At 44.7% G+C, this 15,798-nt stretch overlaps 1 protein-coding gene across 1 annotated transcript in view; it reads right to left on the bottom strand.

Moving 5' to 3' along the window:
- LOC141132854 (aldo-keto reductase family 1 member C3-like) overlaps positions 1–15,798 on the bottom strand; it is a 56,812-nt gene continuing 41,014 nt past the window's right edge. The window contains exons 8-9 of the mRNA XM_073621774.1: positions 11,911–11,993; positions 1–192 (exon numbers count right to left, since the gene is read on the bottom strand). Coding sequence (XP_073477875.1) covers positions 150–192; positions 11,911–11,993 — 126 coding nt within the window. The 3' untranslated portion in view covers positions 1–149. The remainder of the gene's footprint in view (positions 193–11,910; positions 11,994–15,798) is intronic.

Here is a 15,798-nt window from a genome sequence, read left to right as displayed (position 1 = left end):
TATGTATGTAAACTGTAGTTTATTAATTTTTATTATCCATAAATACAGCTATAATTTCCTTTTCAAGATAGTGTTGGTGAGGCCATCCTATCAACATCCAGTCCTGATAAAATCTCTTCTGTAGTAGTGAAGGCTGGTGACATCGTTCTTCAATATTCATCGTGGAATGGGTACTTTGGATGGTCCTGCCACCTGAGTAAAAGACACAAAGACACCATATAATTATGGCAATGTGTAGTGAAATAATTACTTAAAAATCCAATCACACTCGGGGAAATTCAAAAAGGATGTTGTAAACACCCTTTGGAATTCCATGAGGGTACAGCATGGAAAGTGTCAGTGCTTGTGCTCAGTTCATGTACCTTTCACAAACAAGTACATGAATTTGTCCCCCGTCTGCAGTGAGGAAGAAGCGTTCGCACTGGACACTCCTCCCTCAGCGCACTCACTACTGCCCTCTGTCCTTGGAAACTGCATCTGTCACATTGATAGACACACGGCCAAGCAGTTTGATACTAGGCGTGAGTGGCGCCTTAAGGCGAGTACTGAAACTAGTTCTCCATCAAGTCCGCTTAACTTTTGATTGACAGCGCATGGAAGTGTGTGTGAATCCATAGCCACTATTCAGTTCAATAGCAGCTTTTGAATATGCCCCCAGCATATTGATTGTGGGGGATGAACCATGAAAGGCAAATTATAAGTAGATTTAAACGTCAGTTTAATATATTAAGAACAATGGTTCACTCTTGTCAGAAGTTTACTTATAATCTAACACAGCAAACCAATGGTTCCTTTTGTAAAAATGTTTAAAGTGGTTCTAAAGGCATACTTTTTTACCCTAAAAAGCTGAATTCCAGGAATTTTGCCACCTGGTAAATTATAGGCACACTATGAGTTAAGTCTAAGGAGGTGCATGCCTCCTTCTGGACCTATGCCTATTATTTACATCTGACAGGTTTATTGCTCTCCTCTGCTGCCCATTCACAGCAGCCTTTGTATTTTGTGAATGAGTTCACATAATACAAAGGCTTCTGTGGTTGGGGAGGGGTGGGCATAGCAGCTGCCATGACTCTAAAATTGAAGGAGCTGAGCCTACAGCATTCAGCTTTGAAGCTCTGGAAGTTACCTTCCTGGAGCACAATAAACCTCTCATATGTAAATAATCAAGAGAATTCCACCAGGTAGCAAGCACCTTGTTGAGACTTAACTGATTGTATTGGTCTGTTCATTAATTAGGGAAAAAAAACGTCCAAATCCGATCTCCTCAGGCCCCCCTTAAACACTTACCTGGCTTTTTTTTCGATACAGTGCATGCTTGTCTGCATTGGCACTGCTTTCTCTCCCTCTTCTCACAGAACACAGAGGCAGCCAATGGCTCCTGTTGCTGTCACTCAAATCCTGTAAGGAGTGAGGCCGCACCTTGTGTGTCCATGAGCACATGCAGCTCGTTTCAGGAGCGCACCTGCATGAGTGCCCTCAATGAAGCCAGCTTGCTATAACGTACTCACAGAAGAGGAGGAGCAGACAGCACTGGTGGCCGACCCCAGAAGAGGAGGATTGGGGCCAATACCATTGCACAGAGCAAGCAAGTATAATATGTTTATTATTTTATGGGAAAAAAAATATGCATTTACAGCTACTTTAAATTTGAACTCTTCCCCTTCACTTTCTGTCACGATGACAAGGTGTCAGAAAGACAGGAAATTATAGGAAATCCCTTTGTTGCATTGAACCTCTTCACACAGACAGAACCAATCCAATTACCCTTTGCTTCTGGGCAAGTGTTGGAACCTCTGGCAGCTATTTTCCGTCCTAGTGACCTCCATTAACCTAATTTCATGTCCTAAGAAGAAATGTCTTTAAAGGTGTCACAAGCAGCTAAAAATATATGATAGAGGTTCTAACCCCCTCCCCCAGAAAAGAAAAAAGTTTTGACACAAAGTAGGTGTTACATTTAACATTTAGACCCCTTTCACACTGGAGGCATTTTTCAGGCGATTTAGCGCTAAAAATAGCGCCTGAAAAAACCTCAGCTGCAAACCCAGTGTGAAAGCCCGAGTGTTTTCACACCAGGGTGCTGCGCTGGCAGGGTGTCACAAAAAGTCCTGCAAGCAGCTTATTTGCAGTGCTATAGGAGCGGTGAATACACCGCTCCTATAGCGCCCCTGCCCATTGAAATCAATGGGCAGTGCTACCATTCTGCCGCTATAGCGGCAGGCGGTTTTAACCCTTTTTTGGCCGCTAGTAGGGGTTAAAACCGCCCGCTAGCGGCCATATAGTGCCGCTAAAATGACAGTAAAGCAGCATTAAAAATAGCGCCGCTTTACCGCCGACGCCCGGGCACTTTCAGTGTGAAAGGGCTCTTACAGGTAAGTATTTTCCCTTTTGGTGCCTGAAGATGGACCACTTTGACACAGTGGGCCAGCTTGAACATAATTATCAAGTGTATTAGCGGTCCCAAGTGTATTACAGGTTATAGCAGTCTGCAAGGGATTGGTGGAAAATAAAAATATGTTAAATGGCAAAAGCTCATTTTGCAAATAATAAATCGACTGGAAATGTTGTAACACAAATCCAGCTTTGAATGAAACAAGGGAAATCAGTTTATTGTACTAAAGTTAGGGAATGCTCTCACCTTTCTTTGAACAATCCTATAGAGCTAATTTCAGCAGGCTTTTTGCAATGTCATTGTCTCATGATTTAGCCTTGTGTTTCCTGTATTGATATACTCTCTATTGGGCACCTTATATTTCCACAAACTTATGAATATACAGTAAGGAGACTGGCAACCCCTATGGCAACTAATTGAACAAGATCAATGCTTAGATCAAAATCAAACCCACTAAGAAATCAGGCTAAATGCCCTGTCAGTTCAACTGCTAAACTGTACTACGATCCAAATCTATTGGCATCGCTCCAAAGACCAAGCCTCTCCCCCACTACAGATGCTTTGGGTGACGGCCATCTACATCTCTAATCAAGAGAATGTAACAGAGTGCAGGCCGCACATCAATGGCACCACTTCTTTATAAAAACCTTATTGAGTCGCAAACGACACATGGCGTGTCCTCACCCGGGAACTGCTCTCGTTTGACCCCAATGGGCTTAATTGTAGAGATGCTAAACCAATATTTAAACCAAAGTATCCCTTTAGGATCAACAAGGAAACAGCACGAAGGGGGTTAAAAGCTGCACTAGCATGGCAGGGTATAAAAGAAAGCAGCACCGCTCCAAGCCCTGTGTGTAGTTGAGTTGTCAGATCCTGCAATGTTTCGGAGACACACAGGACCCCTTTGTCAGGCATGTGATCATCACATGCCTGGTGAATGGGTCCTGCGTGGCTCCAAAACGTTGCATCACACTGTTTTGTGATGTGATCTTTCTTCAATAAAAAATGTTTGGATGTAATTAAAGATCCTTGGTGTGCTGGCGAATGTCTACATTTTCGTGTATGTTCCAGTATCCAGCTGGTGGTCGCTACATCACCCGGTACCTTAAGGCCCCTTTCACACTGGGGCGGTGGGGGCGTTGGTGGTACAACAGCGCTATTTTTAGCGCTGCTGTACCGTCGTTCTTGCAGCGGTATTTGGCCGCTAGCGGTGCGGTTTTAACCCCCGCTGGCGGCCGAAAAAGGGTTAAAATCCCTCGTACAGCGCGGCTATAGCCGCGGTATTGCCGCGGTATAGTCGCGCTGTCCCATTGATTTCAATGGGCAGGAGCGGTGAAGGAGCGGTGAATACACCGCTCCTTCACCGCTCCAAAAAAGCGGTTTGCAGGACTTTTTTCACCGTCCTGCCTGCGCACCGCTTCAGTGTGAAAGCCCTCGGGCTTTCACACTGAACAAACAGCGGAGGCTGTTTAGGGGCGGTTTGCAGGCGGTATTTTTAGCGCAATACCGCCTGCAAACCGCCCCAGTGTGAAAGGGGTCTAAGAGTAGGGATGAGCTGAATACCTCCCGGTTCGGTTCGCACCAGAACCTGCGAACGGACTGAAAGTTTGCGCGAACTTTAGAACCCCATTAAAGTCTATGAGACTCAAACGTTTGAAATGAAAAGTGCTAATTTTAAAGGCTAATATGCAAGTTATTGTCCTAAGAAGGGTTTGGGGACCCGGGTCCTGCTCCAGGGGACATGTATCAATGCAAAAAAAAGTTTTAAAAACGGACGTTTTTTCAGGAGCAGTGATTTTAATGATGCTTAAAGTGAAAAAAAAAGTGAAATATTCCTTTAAATATCGTACCTGGGGGGTGTCTATAGTATGCCTGTAAAGTGGCGCGTGTTTCCTGTGCTTAGAACAGTCCCTGCACAAAATGACATTTTTAAAGGAATAAAAGTAATTTAAAACTGCTTGCGGCTTTAATGTAATGTCGGGTCCCGGCAATATGGATGAAAATCAGTGAGACAAATGGCATGGGTACCCCACAATCCATTACCAGGCCCTTTGGGTCTTGTATGGATATTAAGTAGAACCCCGCACCCAAATTAAAAAAGGAAAGGTGTGGGGCCCCCAGGCCCTTTATACTCTGAACAGCAGTATACAGGCGGTGCAAACAAGACAGGGACTGTAGGTTTGTTGTTAAGTAGAATCTGTTTGTCATTTTGAACTGGTACATTTTTAAAGTGTAGATTCAGCCAAAAAATCTATTTTTAAGCTTTTTGGAAAACATAGGGAAGGGTTATCACCCCTGTAACATTTGTTTTGCTGTCTGTGCACCTCTTCAGAAGATTTCACCTCACTTTCTGTCCCAATGACAAATGTTTTTTGAAAATTTGGGGTTTTTAGTGAAACAAGGATTGGTGATAAAGCATCAGTAAAGAGGAGACGCGTTTTCCCCATATTAACTCTTACAGGAGAGAATTTCCCTTCCTAGGGGTAGATTTCATCTCACTTCCTGTTGTCTCCTTCCGTTTGCAAGTAGGAGTCGTTTGTAAGTTGGGAGTTTGAAAGTAGGGGCCTGCCCTATATACTCTGCAGAAATTGGGGCCTTAGGTGTTGGTGTTGCCACAACACTGTAAGCCCTCACAGTTACTCTTGGTGGGCGCAGGAACGGGCTGTGCTGTGAAATATTAGATCAAAAATTGTAATTACATGCCATTGTTGAACAGTGGTAGAAAAATTGGGCCTTTGGTATGGTGGTGCTGGTGCCACAACACTGTAAGTCCTCACAGTTACTCTTGGTGGGCGCTGGAACGAGCCCTGCTGTGAAGTATTATATCAAGAATTGTAATACATGCACCTGTTGAACAGGGGCAGAAAAATTGGGCCTTTGGTGGTGGTGGTGGTGTTGCCACAACACTGTAAGCCCTCACAGTTACTCTTGGTGGGCGCAGGAATGGGCCCTGCTGTGAAATATTAGATCAAGAATTGTAATTACATGTCCCTGTTGAACAGGGGCAGAAAAATTGGACCTAAGGCACTGGTGCCACAACACTGCAACCCCTCACAGATGCTATAGTTGGAGCATAGGAATCAGCCCTGCATCAAAAATTGTAATTATACACCCCTGTTAAACAGGGGCTGAAAATTTGGGCCTTGGGCACTGGTGCTGGTGCCACAACACTGCATCCCCTCACAGATACTCTAGTTGGAGCACAGGAATGAGCCCCGCTGCAAAGTATTGCATCAAAAATTGTAATTACACGCCCCTGTTAAACAGGGGCAGAAAAAATTGCCACAACACTGCAACACCTCACAGATGCTATAGTTGGAGTGCAGGAATGAGCCCTGCTACACAGTATTGCATCAAAAATTGTAATTATACGCCCCTGTTAAACAGGGGCAGAAAAATTGGGCCTTGGCCATTGGTGGCAGTGCCCAGAACCAAAAATGTTCTTACAAGCTATCAGCATGAAAATTGAGGAGAAAGAGGATTGTGACTCAGCATAACAGGATAGTCACTCAGCATCAGCATAGGCAGTCTTGAAGGGATCTCACATTAAAAAAAAAAATCAATCGGTTACATCAGCATCAGGTGCTTGGTAGCTGGTGATCCAAGACTGATTCATTTTTATGAAGGTTAGCCGATCGACCGATCCAGTGGACAGGCGCACCCTGTGATCGGTTACAAAGCCTCCAGCAGCACTGAATGTGCGTTCCAAAAGAACGCTGGATGCCAGTAGCTCAATTGCATACTGTGCAAGCTCTGGCCAGTGATCCAACCTCAAGACCCAGTAACCCAGAGGAATTTCGGTGGGAAAGGTGTCCAAGTCTGATCTTGCCCCTAGGTAATCCTGCACCATGTGAATCAGACACTGGCGATGGTTGCTGGAACCGATCAGACCTTGGGGCTGCGGACTAAAAAATTGTCTGAATGCATCGGTCAGACGGCCACCTTCTCCACTGCTCCTTCTGTGACTGACTGAAGCCTCAGCAACACATTGTCCAGGAGGACCAGGAAATTGTAACCTCCCAGGCTCTGGAAACCAGCACAGGAAGAGGCCATGGAGGAAGAAGAAGAGAAGGGGGTGGAGGAGAGAGGTGTGGCAGAATCACCACTAGTAGAATTTTGGAGGTGTGGTGGCGGAACAACCTCCAACACTTCTGCACCCTGTCCTGCATCCTTCCCAGTTGCCAGAAGAGTCACCCAGTGCACGGTGAAAGATAGGTAACGTCCCTGTCCATGCCTGCTGGACCATGAGTCAGCGGTAATATGCACCTTACCGCTGACGGCCCTGTTCAGTGAGTCCAAGACATTGCCTTCCACATGCTGGTAGAGAGCCGGAATCGCCTTCCGTGAGAAAAAGTGGCATTTGGGAACCTGCCACTGAGGAACCGCACATTCCACAAACTCATGGAAGGGGGCAGAGTCTACCAACTGAAAAGGCAGCAGTTGAAGTGCTAGCAATTTAGCCAAGCTAGCATTCAACCGCTGGGCACGTGGATGGCTGGGAGCGAACTTCTTTCGGCGGTGCAGCAGCTGGGGCAGGGAAATTTGCCTGGTACAATCTGACGTCGGTGTACCGATAGCAGATTGCTCGCAAGTACTTGGCTGTGACACACCTAATTCTACACCTTCATTCCTTCCAGTGCAGGTTTCAGAGAGGACTGAAGGTATAGTGGGGTTGGAGATCCCAGCTGATGAGGAGCAAGGAGAGGTCCGCTTTGTTCTTTGGTGTGGGTCTTTTAGGTACGCTTGCCAACGAACTGCATGGCAGGTCGACATAGGTGATGTTTTGGCAACGCGATATACGCTTGAGACATATGTTGCAAATAGCAGCAGTGGGATCTGATGCACTTATCTCAAAAAAGGCCCACACCAAAGAACTTTTGGAATAACGTGCAGAGACAGCAGCGCACTGCACAGCTCTGCGGTGTGATGCAGTCGGTGTGCTGCCCTTAAGCTGGCCCCTGGAGGGCATCCTGCCTCGTTGGAGATGTGCCTCCTACTCCTCTCTCCTATCAGGCACCCAGGTGGAGTCAGTGACCTCATCATCCCCTCCCTCCTCATCACTGGAGCAAAGCTGGCAGTATGCTGCAACTGGGGGAACATGACTGCCAGATTGCTGTCCTTCTTGGGCACCCCCTCTCTCTGGGCTCATGCTACTGCCTTCCTCTAGCTGGGTACCATCATCGGAGCCTTCAAAACGCTGGGCATCCTCCTGGAGCATGTACCCAACACTGTGGTCAAACAGTTCGGGGGACTCCTCAGGAGGACATGGTGGGGCTAGGGAAGGAGTGACTGATGCCATTGAGCCAAGGGAAGAGGCCACATTGGCAGCTACTTTGCCAGACAAAGTACCCTGAGCCTGGGTGAGAGGATGAGGAGGATGAAGACGGCTTGGTCATCCACTCTACCAAATCTTCCGCATGTTGTGGCTCAACACGGCCAGCTGCAGAAAAAAAGGACAAGTCTGTCCCACGGCCATGTGCTGATGAGAATGCACCGTCTCCACGACCAGCACTGTTGCCTCTAGACACAGAGCCTGCTTGCCCTCTTTTATTGGCTTTTAACTGTCTGCCTCTCCTTCTTGGCCTTCCAGACATGCTAATGGCCTGCAGTGAGATGTAGCTGCACAAAGCTGGGATGTATATATATATATATATATATATATATATATATATATATATATATATATATTGATACTGCAGCTAGCAGAATCAACTGCCTGCCTGTGGTATTAATAGGTTTAGAACAACAGCAATTGTCTTCAGGTAGCTTTAGGTGCACGCTGTGCAGAGGGCACAGTACACTAACTGTGAATTCTGTAGCTGCTTGCCTGTGGTACTAATAGGATCAGAAGAACACCACCAATTGTCTTCAGGTAGCTTTAGGTGCACACTGTGCAGAAGACACAGTACACTAACTATAAATACTGTAGCTGCCTGCCTGTGGTACTAATAGGATCAGAAGAACACCACCAATTTTCTTCAGGTAGCTTTAGGTGCACACTGTGCAGAGGACACAGTACACTAACTGTAAATACTGTAGCTGCTTGCCTGTGGTACTAATAGGATCAGAAGAACACCACCAATTTTCTTCAGGTAGCTTTAGGTGCACACTGTGCAGAAGACACAGTACACTAACGGTAAATACTGTAGCTGCCTGCCTGTGGTACTAATAGGATCAGAAGAACACCACCAATTGTCTTCAGGTAGCTTTAGGTGCACACTGTGCAGAAGACACAGTACACTAACTATAAATACTGTAGCTGCCTGCCTGTGGTACTAATAGGATCAGAAGAACACCACCAATTTTCTTCAGGTAGCTTTAGGTGCACACTGTGCAGAGGACACAGTACACTAACTGTAAATACTGTAGCTGCTTGCCTGTGGTACTAATAGGATCAGAAGAACACCACCAATTTTCTTCAGGTAGCTTTAGGTGCACACTGTGCAGAAGACACAGTACACTAACGGTAAATACTGTAGCTGCCTGCCTGTGGTACTAATAGGATCAGAAGAACACCACCAATTGTCTTCAGGTAGCTTTAGGTGCACACTGTGCAGAGGACACAGTACACTAACTGTAAATACTGCAGCTGCCTGCCTGTGGTATTAATAGGATCAGAACAACAGCAATTGTCTTCAGGTAGCTTTAGGTGCACACTTTGCAGAGGACACAGTACACTAACTGTAAATACTGTAGCTGCCTGCCTGTGGTGCTAATAGGATCAGAAGAACACCACCAATTTTCTTCAGGTAGCTTTAGGTGCACACTGTGCAGAGGACGCACTACACTAATGGCCCGTACACACGGTCGGATTTTCCGATGGAAAATGTCCGATCGGAGCGTGTTGTCGGAAATTCCGACCGTGTGTGGGCTCCATCGGACATTTTCCATCGGATTTTCCGACACACAAAGTTGGAGAGCAGGAGATAAAATTTTCCGACAACAAAATCCGTTGTCGGAAATTCCGATCGTGTGTACACAAATCCGACGGACAAAGTGCCACGCATGCTCAGAATAAATAAAGAGATGAAAGCTATTGGCCACTGCCCCGTTTATAGTCCCAACGTACATGTTTTATGTCACCGCGTTTAAAACAATCGGATTTTCCGACAACTTTGTGTGACCGTGTGTATGCAAGACAAGTTTGAGCCAACATCCGTCGGAAAAAATCCTAGGATTTTGTTGTCGGAATGTCCGAACAAAGTCCGACCGTGTGTACGCCCTATAACTGTAAATACTGCAGCTGCCTGCCTGTGGTACTAATAGGATCAGAAGATCACCACCAATTTTCTTCAGGTAGCTTTAGGTGCACACTGTGCAGAGGACACAGTACATTAACTGTAAATACTGTAGCTGCCTGCCTGTGGTATTTATAAGATCAGAACAACAGAAATTGTTTTCAGGTAGCTTTAGGCGCCCATTGTGCAGAGGACGCAGTACACTAACTGTAAATACTGCAGCTGCCTGCCTGTGGTACTAATAGGATCAGAAGAACACCACCAATTTTCTTCAGGTAGCTTTAGGTGCACACTGTGCAGATGACGCACTACACTAAATGTAAATACTGCAGCTCCCTGCCTGTGGTACTAATAGGATCAGAAGATCACCACCAATTTTCTTCAGGTAGCTTTAGGTGCACACTGTGCAGATGACGCACTACACTAAATGTAAATACTGCAGCTCCCTGCCTGTGGTACTAATAGGATCAGAAGATCACCACCAATTTTCTTCAGGTAGCTTTAGGTGCACACTGTGCAGAGGACACAGTACACTAACTGTAAATACTGTAGCTGCCTGCCTGTGGTATTAATAAGATCAGAACAACAGCAATTGTTTTCAGGTAGCTTTAGGCGCACATTGTGCAGAGGACGCAGTACACTAACTGTAAATACTGCAGCTCCCTGCCTGTGGTACTAATAGGATCAGAAGAACACCACCAATTTTCTTCAGGTAGCTTTAGATGCACACTGTGCAGAGGACACAGTACACTAACTATAAATACTGTAGCTGCCTGCCTGTGGTATAAATAAGATCAGAACAACAGCAATTGTTTTCAGGTAGCTTTAGGTGCACACTGTGCAGAGGACGCAGTACACTAACTATAAATACTGCAGCTGCCTGCCTGTGGTACTAGGAGGATCAGAAGAACACCACCAATTTTCTTCAGGTAGCTTTAGGTGCACACTGTTCAGAGGACGCAGTACACTAACTGTAAATACTGCAGCTGCCTGCCTGTGGTATTAATAGGATCAGAACAACAGCAATTGTCTTCAGGTAGCTTTAGGTGCATACTGTGCAGAGGACACAGTACACTAACTGTAAATACTGCAGCTGCCTGCCTGTGGTATTAATAGGATCAGAACAACAGCAATTGTCTTCAGGTAGCTTTAGGTGCACACTGTGCAGAGGACGCACTACACTAACTGTAAATACTGCAGCTGCCTGCCTGTGGTATTAATAGGATCAGAACAACAGCAATTGTCTTCAGGTAGCTTTAGGTGCACACTGTGCAGAGGACGCTCTACACTAACTGTAAATACTGCAGGTGCCTGCAGTACTAATAGGATCAGAAGAACACCACCAATTTTCTTCAGGTAGCTTTAGGTGCACACTGTGCAGACGCACTACACTAACTGTAAATACTGCAGCTGCCTGCGGTACTAATACGATCAGAAGAACACCACCAATTTTCTTCAGGTAGCTTTAGGTGCTCACTGTGCAGAGGACACACTACACTAACTGTAAATACTGTAGCTAATAGGATTAATAGGATCAGAAGAACACCAGCAATGTTCTTCAGGTAGCTTTACATACTGTAAAAACACCTGCCTGCCTGTCAGTAGGAAGAGAATAACAGGAACGGATCTAGCTAAACTGAATACAGTGTATATACACCTAGGATGCATATATATATACACAATACACTGTAAGTGCAGCTAACTGACTCGCCTGCCTACTCTATCTAACTTAAATCAAATGACACTGTCTCTCTGTCTATCTCTCCGCCGCCGCAACACACTACACAAGGCCACCACGCTGGCAGCCTTATATAGTGTGGGGGGTGTACTAAACCCCCTGAGCCATAATTGGCCAAAGCCACCCTGGTTTTGGCCATTTACGGCTCTCTGTACAGACGGCGCTGTGATTGGCCAACCATGCGCGTCATAGTGCATGCTTTGCCAATCATCAGCCAGCAATGCACTGCGATGCCGCAGTAAATTATGGGCCGTGACGTGCCATTCGAATTTGGCGCGAACGGCCCATAACTTTCGAAATTCGACGAACGGTCAAACATGGGTTCGACTCAAACTCGAAGCTCATCCCTACTTAAGAGTTCATTCCAGTAATATGTGCAATGGGAATATGGACTGTGTAGTTGTCAGATCGGTCCCAGGTGACAGCTTCGAACGAGCTTGTTGAACTCAGCATAATCTTGGTCTGCTCATTACCCACCAATAAAAATGATTTAAAGGCAAGCATATATGAAAAAATCTAATTTCTGATTAAAGAATGGCACTTACTGTGGAGTTTGTAAATAACGCATGTTTTTGTTTAAGCCATCCAGGGTCTTCATGTCTTCTTCACTCAGTTGGAAGTCATATATCTGAAAAACAAGCAACATGCACATTTACTGTAACAGCTGTCCGGGTCTCCTGGCCAGGGACTAGGAAACTATCAGAAAATTGTACAGATCCTCTGCATCATCAGTTGATTCGGTGAAGTGCCCATTATTTGCCATGGACCCTAGGAGACAGTTTGGGATTTTTAGCATACTGCCAGAACCTTGAGTTTGCTCCATTGCTTGCTAGCAGTTGGTTTAATTCCAGGCGACCAAATGTGATTCCAAATCATAAGACAGGAGTGTAAAAGGTAAACGGGTGAATGTCAGGGTAGATAGCGTTTGCAAATAAATTCTTTAAAAAATCAGACAATGTGATTGTCTGGATTTGTTTCCACATTTTGTCTCTCATAGTTGAGGTATACCTATGATAACAATTACAGGCCTCTCTTATCTTTTTAAGTGGGAGAACTTGCACAATTGGTGGCTGACTAAATACTTTTTTGCCCCACTGTATATCAACTTTGGTCAATAATGGAAACCCTACTGTTTACACCGCCCTTTATTTCAAGCTTAGTAAACACAATATATTGGTGTAAGGTTCCCTGAATTATGAATGAACACAAGTATTAACTCAATACAGGAACCTACGTGAAAAGGTTAACGGGAGAGTAAACACCTGGCACAATATCTTATGTGTCAGATCTCTGCCTTCTGCCTCCTCAACTCACAGGTCAGCAACACTGCACAATATTGAAACCAGTATAAACAATATTACATTCAATAGGATAGCTCCCTTTAGCAGTTCAATGCAATTTGAGCAGATGAGGAGAGAAAATCATAAAAAGGGTGAGAAAGGGTGATCCTTGAAATCCAGATGTCTTCAGCTAGTCTCTTTTTAGTTGTAAATAAAGTTATCCAAAAAGGTAAGGTGTGACAAAGTTAGCAAAGCTGTGATTTATCCTGGCAATAGTATAGCTTCCTTCTTTTTATAATCCTAATAATGTCATCTGATGTAGCTACTGGAATTAGCAATGTGTACTGAGCATAGGCATCTACTGACTGTGTCCGTTATAACAGAGAGTTTAACTTCTGTGGGACTACAAGTGCCACCAGCTAAACTGTGTGGGTGTTGTTTAACAGCAGTGTCCTTAACTATAACAAGGGTTATGCCCGCTCCCCACTCCAAGTATCAGATGGATTAGATAACGGTGCAGATGATGAGAAGACTCCAGCCGGAACTCTCTCTCTGTGTCTTTGCTCTGTAAAATGGCGGCTAGCACCAGGCTGCAGCCCACTGGAATCTGAATTGCAGGCACCTCTGGATGATCCGGAACACCTGTCAGTCCGCTGCACTGAAGAAGCGATGCTGTCTGCAGAGATCCCTCTGGGTATAGCTGTCCGGTTCCCCGCTGTGTAGACCGCAAATCGTCAGCAACTCCCTGTCACACAAAACTCCTGCTGGCAGAGTCAAAACAGTATCCAGAGAGAGCGAACTAGGCCATGCCAGCCCTTTTTATATCCTCTCCCTTCAGTCTCTTCTGTGCACTCAAAAATAGTAAAAAAGGGAGGTTAGATACAGCGCTGCGCTAAGAAATGGGAAAAAATAGTAGCCAACACACCTATAGACTCAAGGTAAAAGACAATAAACAAAAAAGCGTAGCGCTATAAACCCCAAAACAAATTAAAAATGAATCAAAGCAGTAAGTTATGTGTGTGTGAACAGTATGTGAAAACAATATCACCACCTTAAGATGTATCCGTAGGATACAAAGATAGAAATTATAAAAATATAATATAATATATAATATTTTGCTATGAATCAGAACAACATTAAATATGTATATGTGAACAGTATGTGAAACTAGGTCACCACCTTAAGAAGTATCCATAGGATACAAAATAAAAAATGTAATAATGTGCTATAGATCAAAACAATATTAGATATACCAATAAACTTGTGAAAAATATTAATTATTAATATAGATATTAATATTAAAAATAAAATTAGAAAACCATAAAAAGTCCAATAGGTCTAGCACCATAAAAAGTTAATAGATAAAGATGTTCTAAAATACAAAAGTCCACAAATGTTGATTGTAGAAAAAGGTGAAGGAAAAAAACACCACCAGGGGTCTATGGAGGTTTAACACTGAAAATAATAGATCAATAGCTCTCCAAATTTTACAGTAGAGAAGATCAACTGGATATGGCAGGTGAGTGAACTGTAGAAAAACCACATGTGAACAAAAGATCTAAAAGTGGTGCAGGGGCCGTCACCGGAGGCATCAAGAGGCTTACCGGAACTTAGTGACTTGAAAAGACATACGTCATACAAGTCAGAAAGGCTTAGTGACCAACCGGTCTGGATAATACGTCTCTTCAGATGTCCTCAATAAGTAGCAGAAGGGAAAATGGCAATACGACTTCCACAAAATCCATAAACATTCCAATGAAAGCCATACGAGTGTTCATTGTATCCAGGAGAATTATATCTTGTTTTTTCAGGATAAAATGGTAATGGATATCTCCTGATATTTTTGTGGGGCCTCCTGCACACCAATGTAATAATTTACTGATGTTTATATGCAGGATCTTGCCGGCAAAAAGTTTCCTAGTAATAGAATGAAAGATCCTGCGTCTCAACCATGGGAGCTAAACTCCTCTATGTGGGAGAACTGAAGGGAGAACTTCAGTTCTCCCACATAGAGGAGTTTAGCTCCCATGATTGAGACGCAGGATCTTTCATTCTATTACTAGGAAACGTTTCTTTTCTAACTCTGATAGACTCAAAGGCAACACCTCCCTTCATATTCTGAGCCATGCCCTGGCACAAGGCCCGCACACCTTCTTCAGTCACGTAAGCCCAATCCTCCGACTCTTCTTCTTTCCTATGAGGTCTACGAGACAAAGCATCTGCATCTCGATTTCCTGCACCAGGTCAGTACTTCAAACTGAACTTGAACCCAGCCAAGGTCGCCAGCTATCTGTGCCCTGTAGCATCTAATTTGGCAGATGTCAAGAGGTATGTTAAGGGATTATAATCAATCTTTACAACAAATAGTCCTTCTGTTCTACCACTGTCCACTTTAGGGCCAGGAACTCCAACTTGTGGACAGGGTAATTCTTCTCGGATGGTGTAAGGCTACGTCTCACATAAGCCACGGGTCGGATACCACCATTCTGTTCTTGATAGAGAACTCCTCCCAGTCCCTCTCTACTGGTGTCCTGAGGAGCCCATTGATCCTGGACTGACTCTCCTTTCCTGCAAGCACCAGACTTCTTTGCCCTGGCTGCATCCTCTCCTTCTCCTGTGGCCACTTGTAACAGTTCATTAAGGGGCTGAGCGATCTTGGCGAAGTTAGCCACAAATTGCCGATAATAAGAAAAGAACCCCAAGAAAGATCTTAGTTCAGTCACAGTCCTTGGCCTATGCCAGGTGGTAACAGCCTCCAACTTCTGCAGATCTGTGGCAACCCTTCCTGCGGAGACAACATGACCCAGATATGTGACAGAGGTTCTGTAAAACTGACACTTCTCCAAGGACTACCTCCTTCCTTCTTCATGGAGGCATGAGAAAACCTTCTCTAGTTGAGCTTCATGTTCTTCTAATGTTCCTTCAAACACAATGATGTCTTCTAGATACACTAACACCTCCACTAGATTCATGTCTCCTACCGTTCTCTCCATCAGTCGCTGGAAGGTCGCAGGGGCCCCTGATAATCCTTGAGCCGTTCGGCTGAACTCATAGAATAACAAAGGGCAAATTAATGCAGTTTTTTCTCGGTCTTCTGGATGCATGGGGATCTGACAAGTACCCACTCTTCAAATCAAGTACGCTAAACCATTT

The sequence above is a fragment of the Aquarana catesbeiana genome, linkage group LG03 (genome assembly GCF_042186555.1).
Source record: "Aquarana catesbeiana isolate 2022-GZ linkage group LG03, ASM4218655v1, whole genome shotgun sequence".
In the NCBI taxonomy this organism is placed as follows: domain Eukaryota; kingdom Metazoa; phylum Chordata; class Amphibia; order Anura; family Ranidae; genus Aquarana; species Aquarana catesbeiana.
Note: the sequence above shows the minus strand (reverse complement) of the source record. Positions and strands in the feature narration are given on the sequence as shown.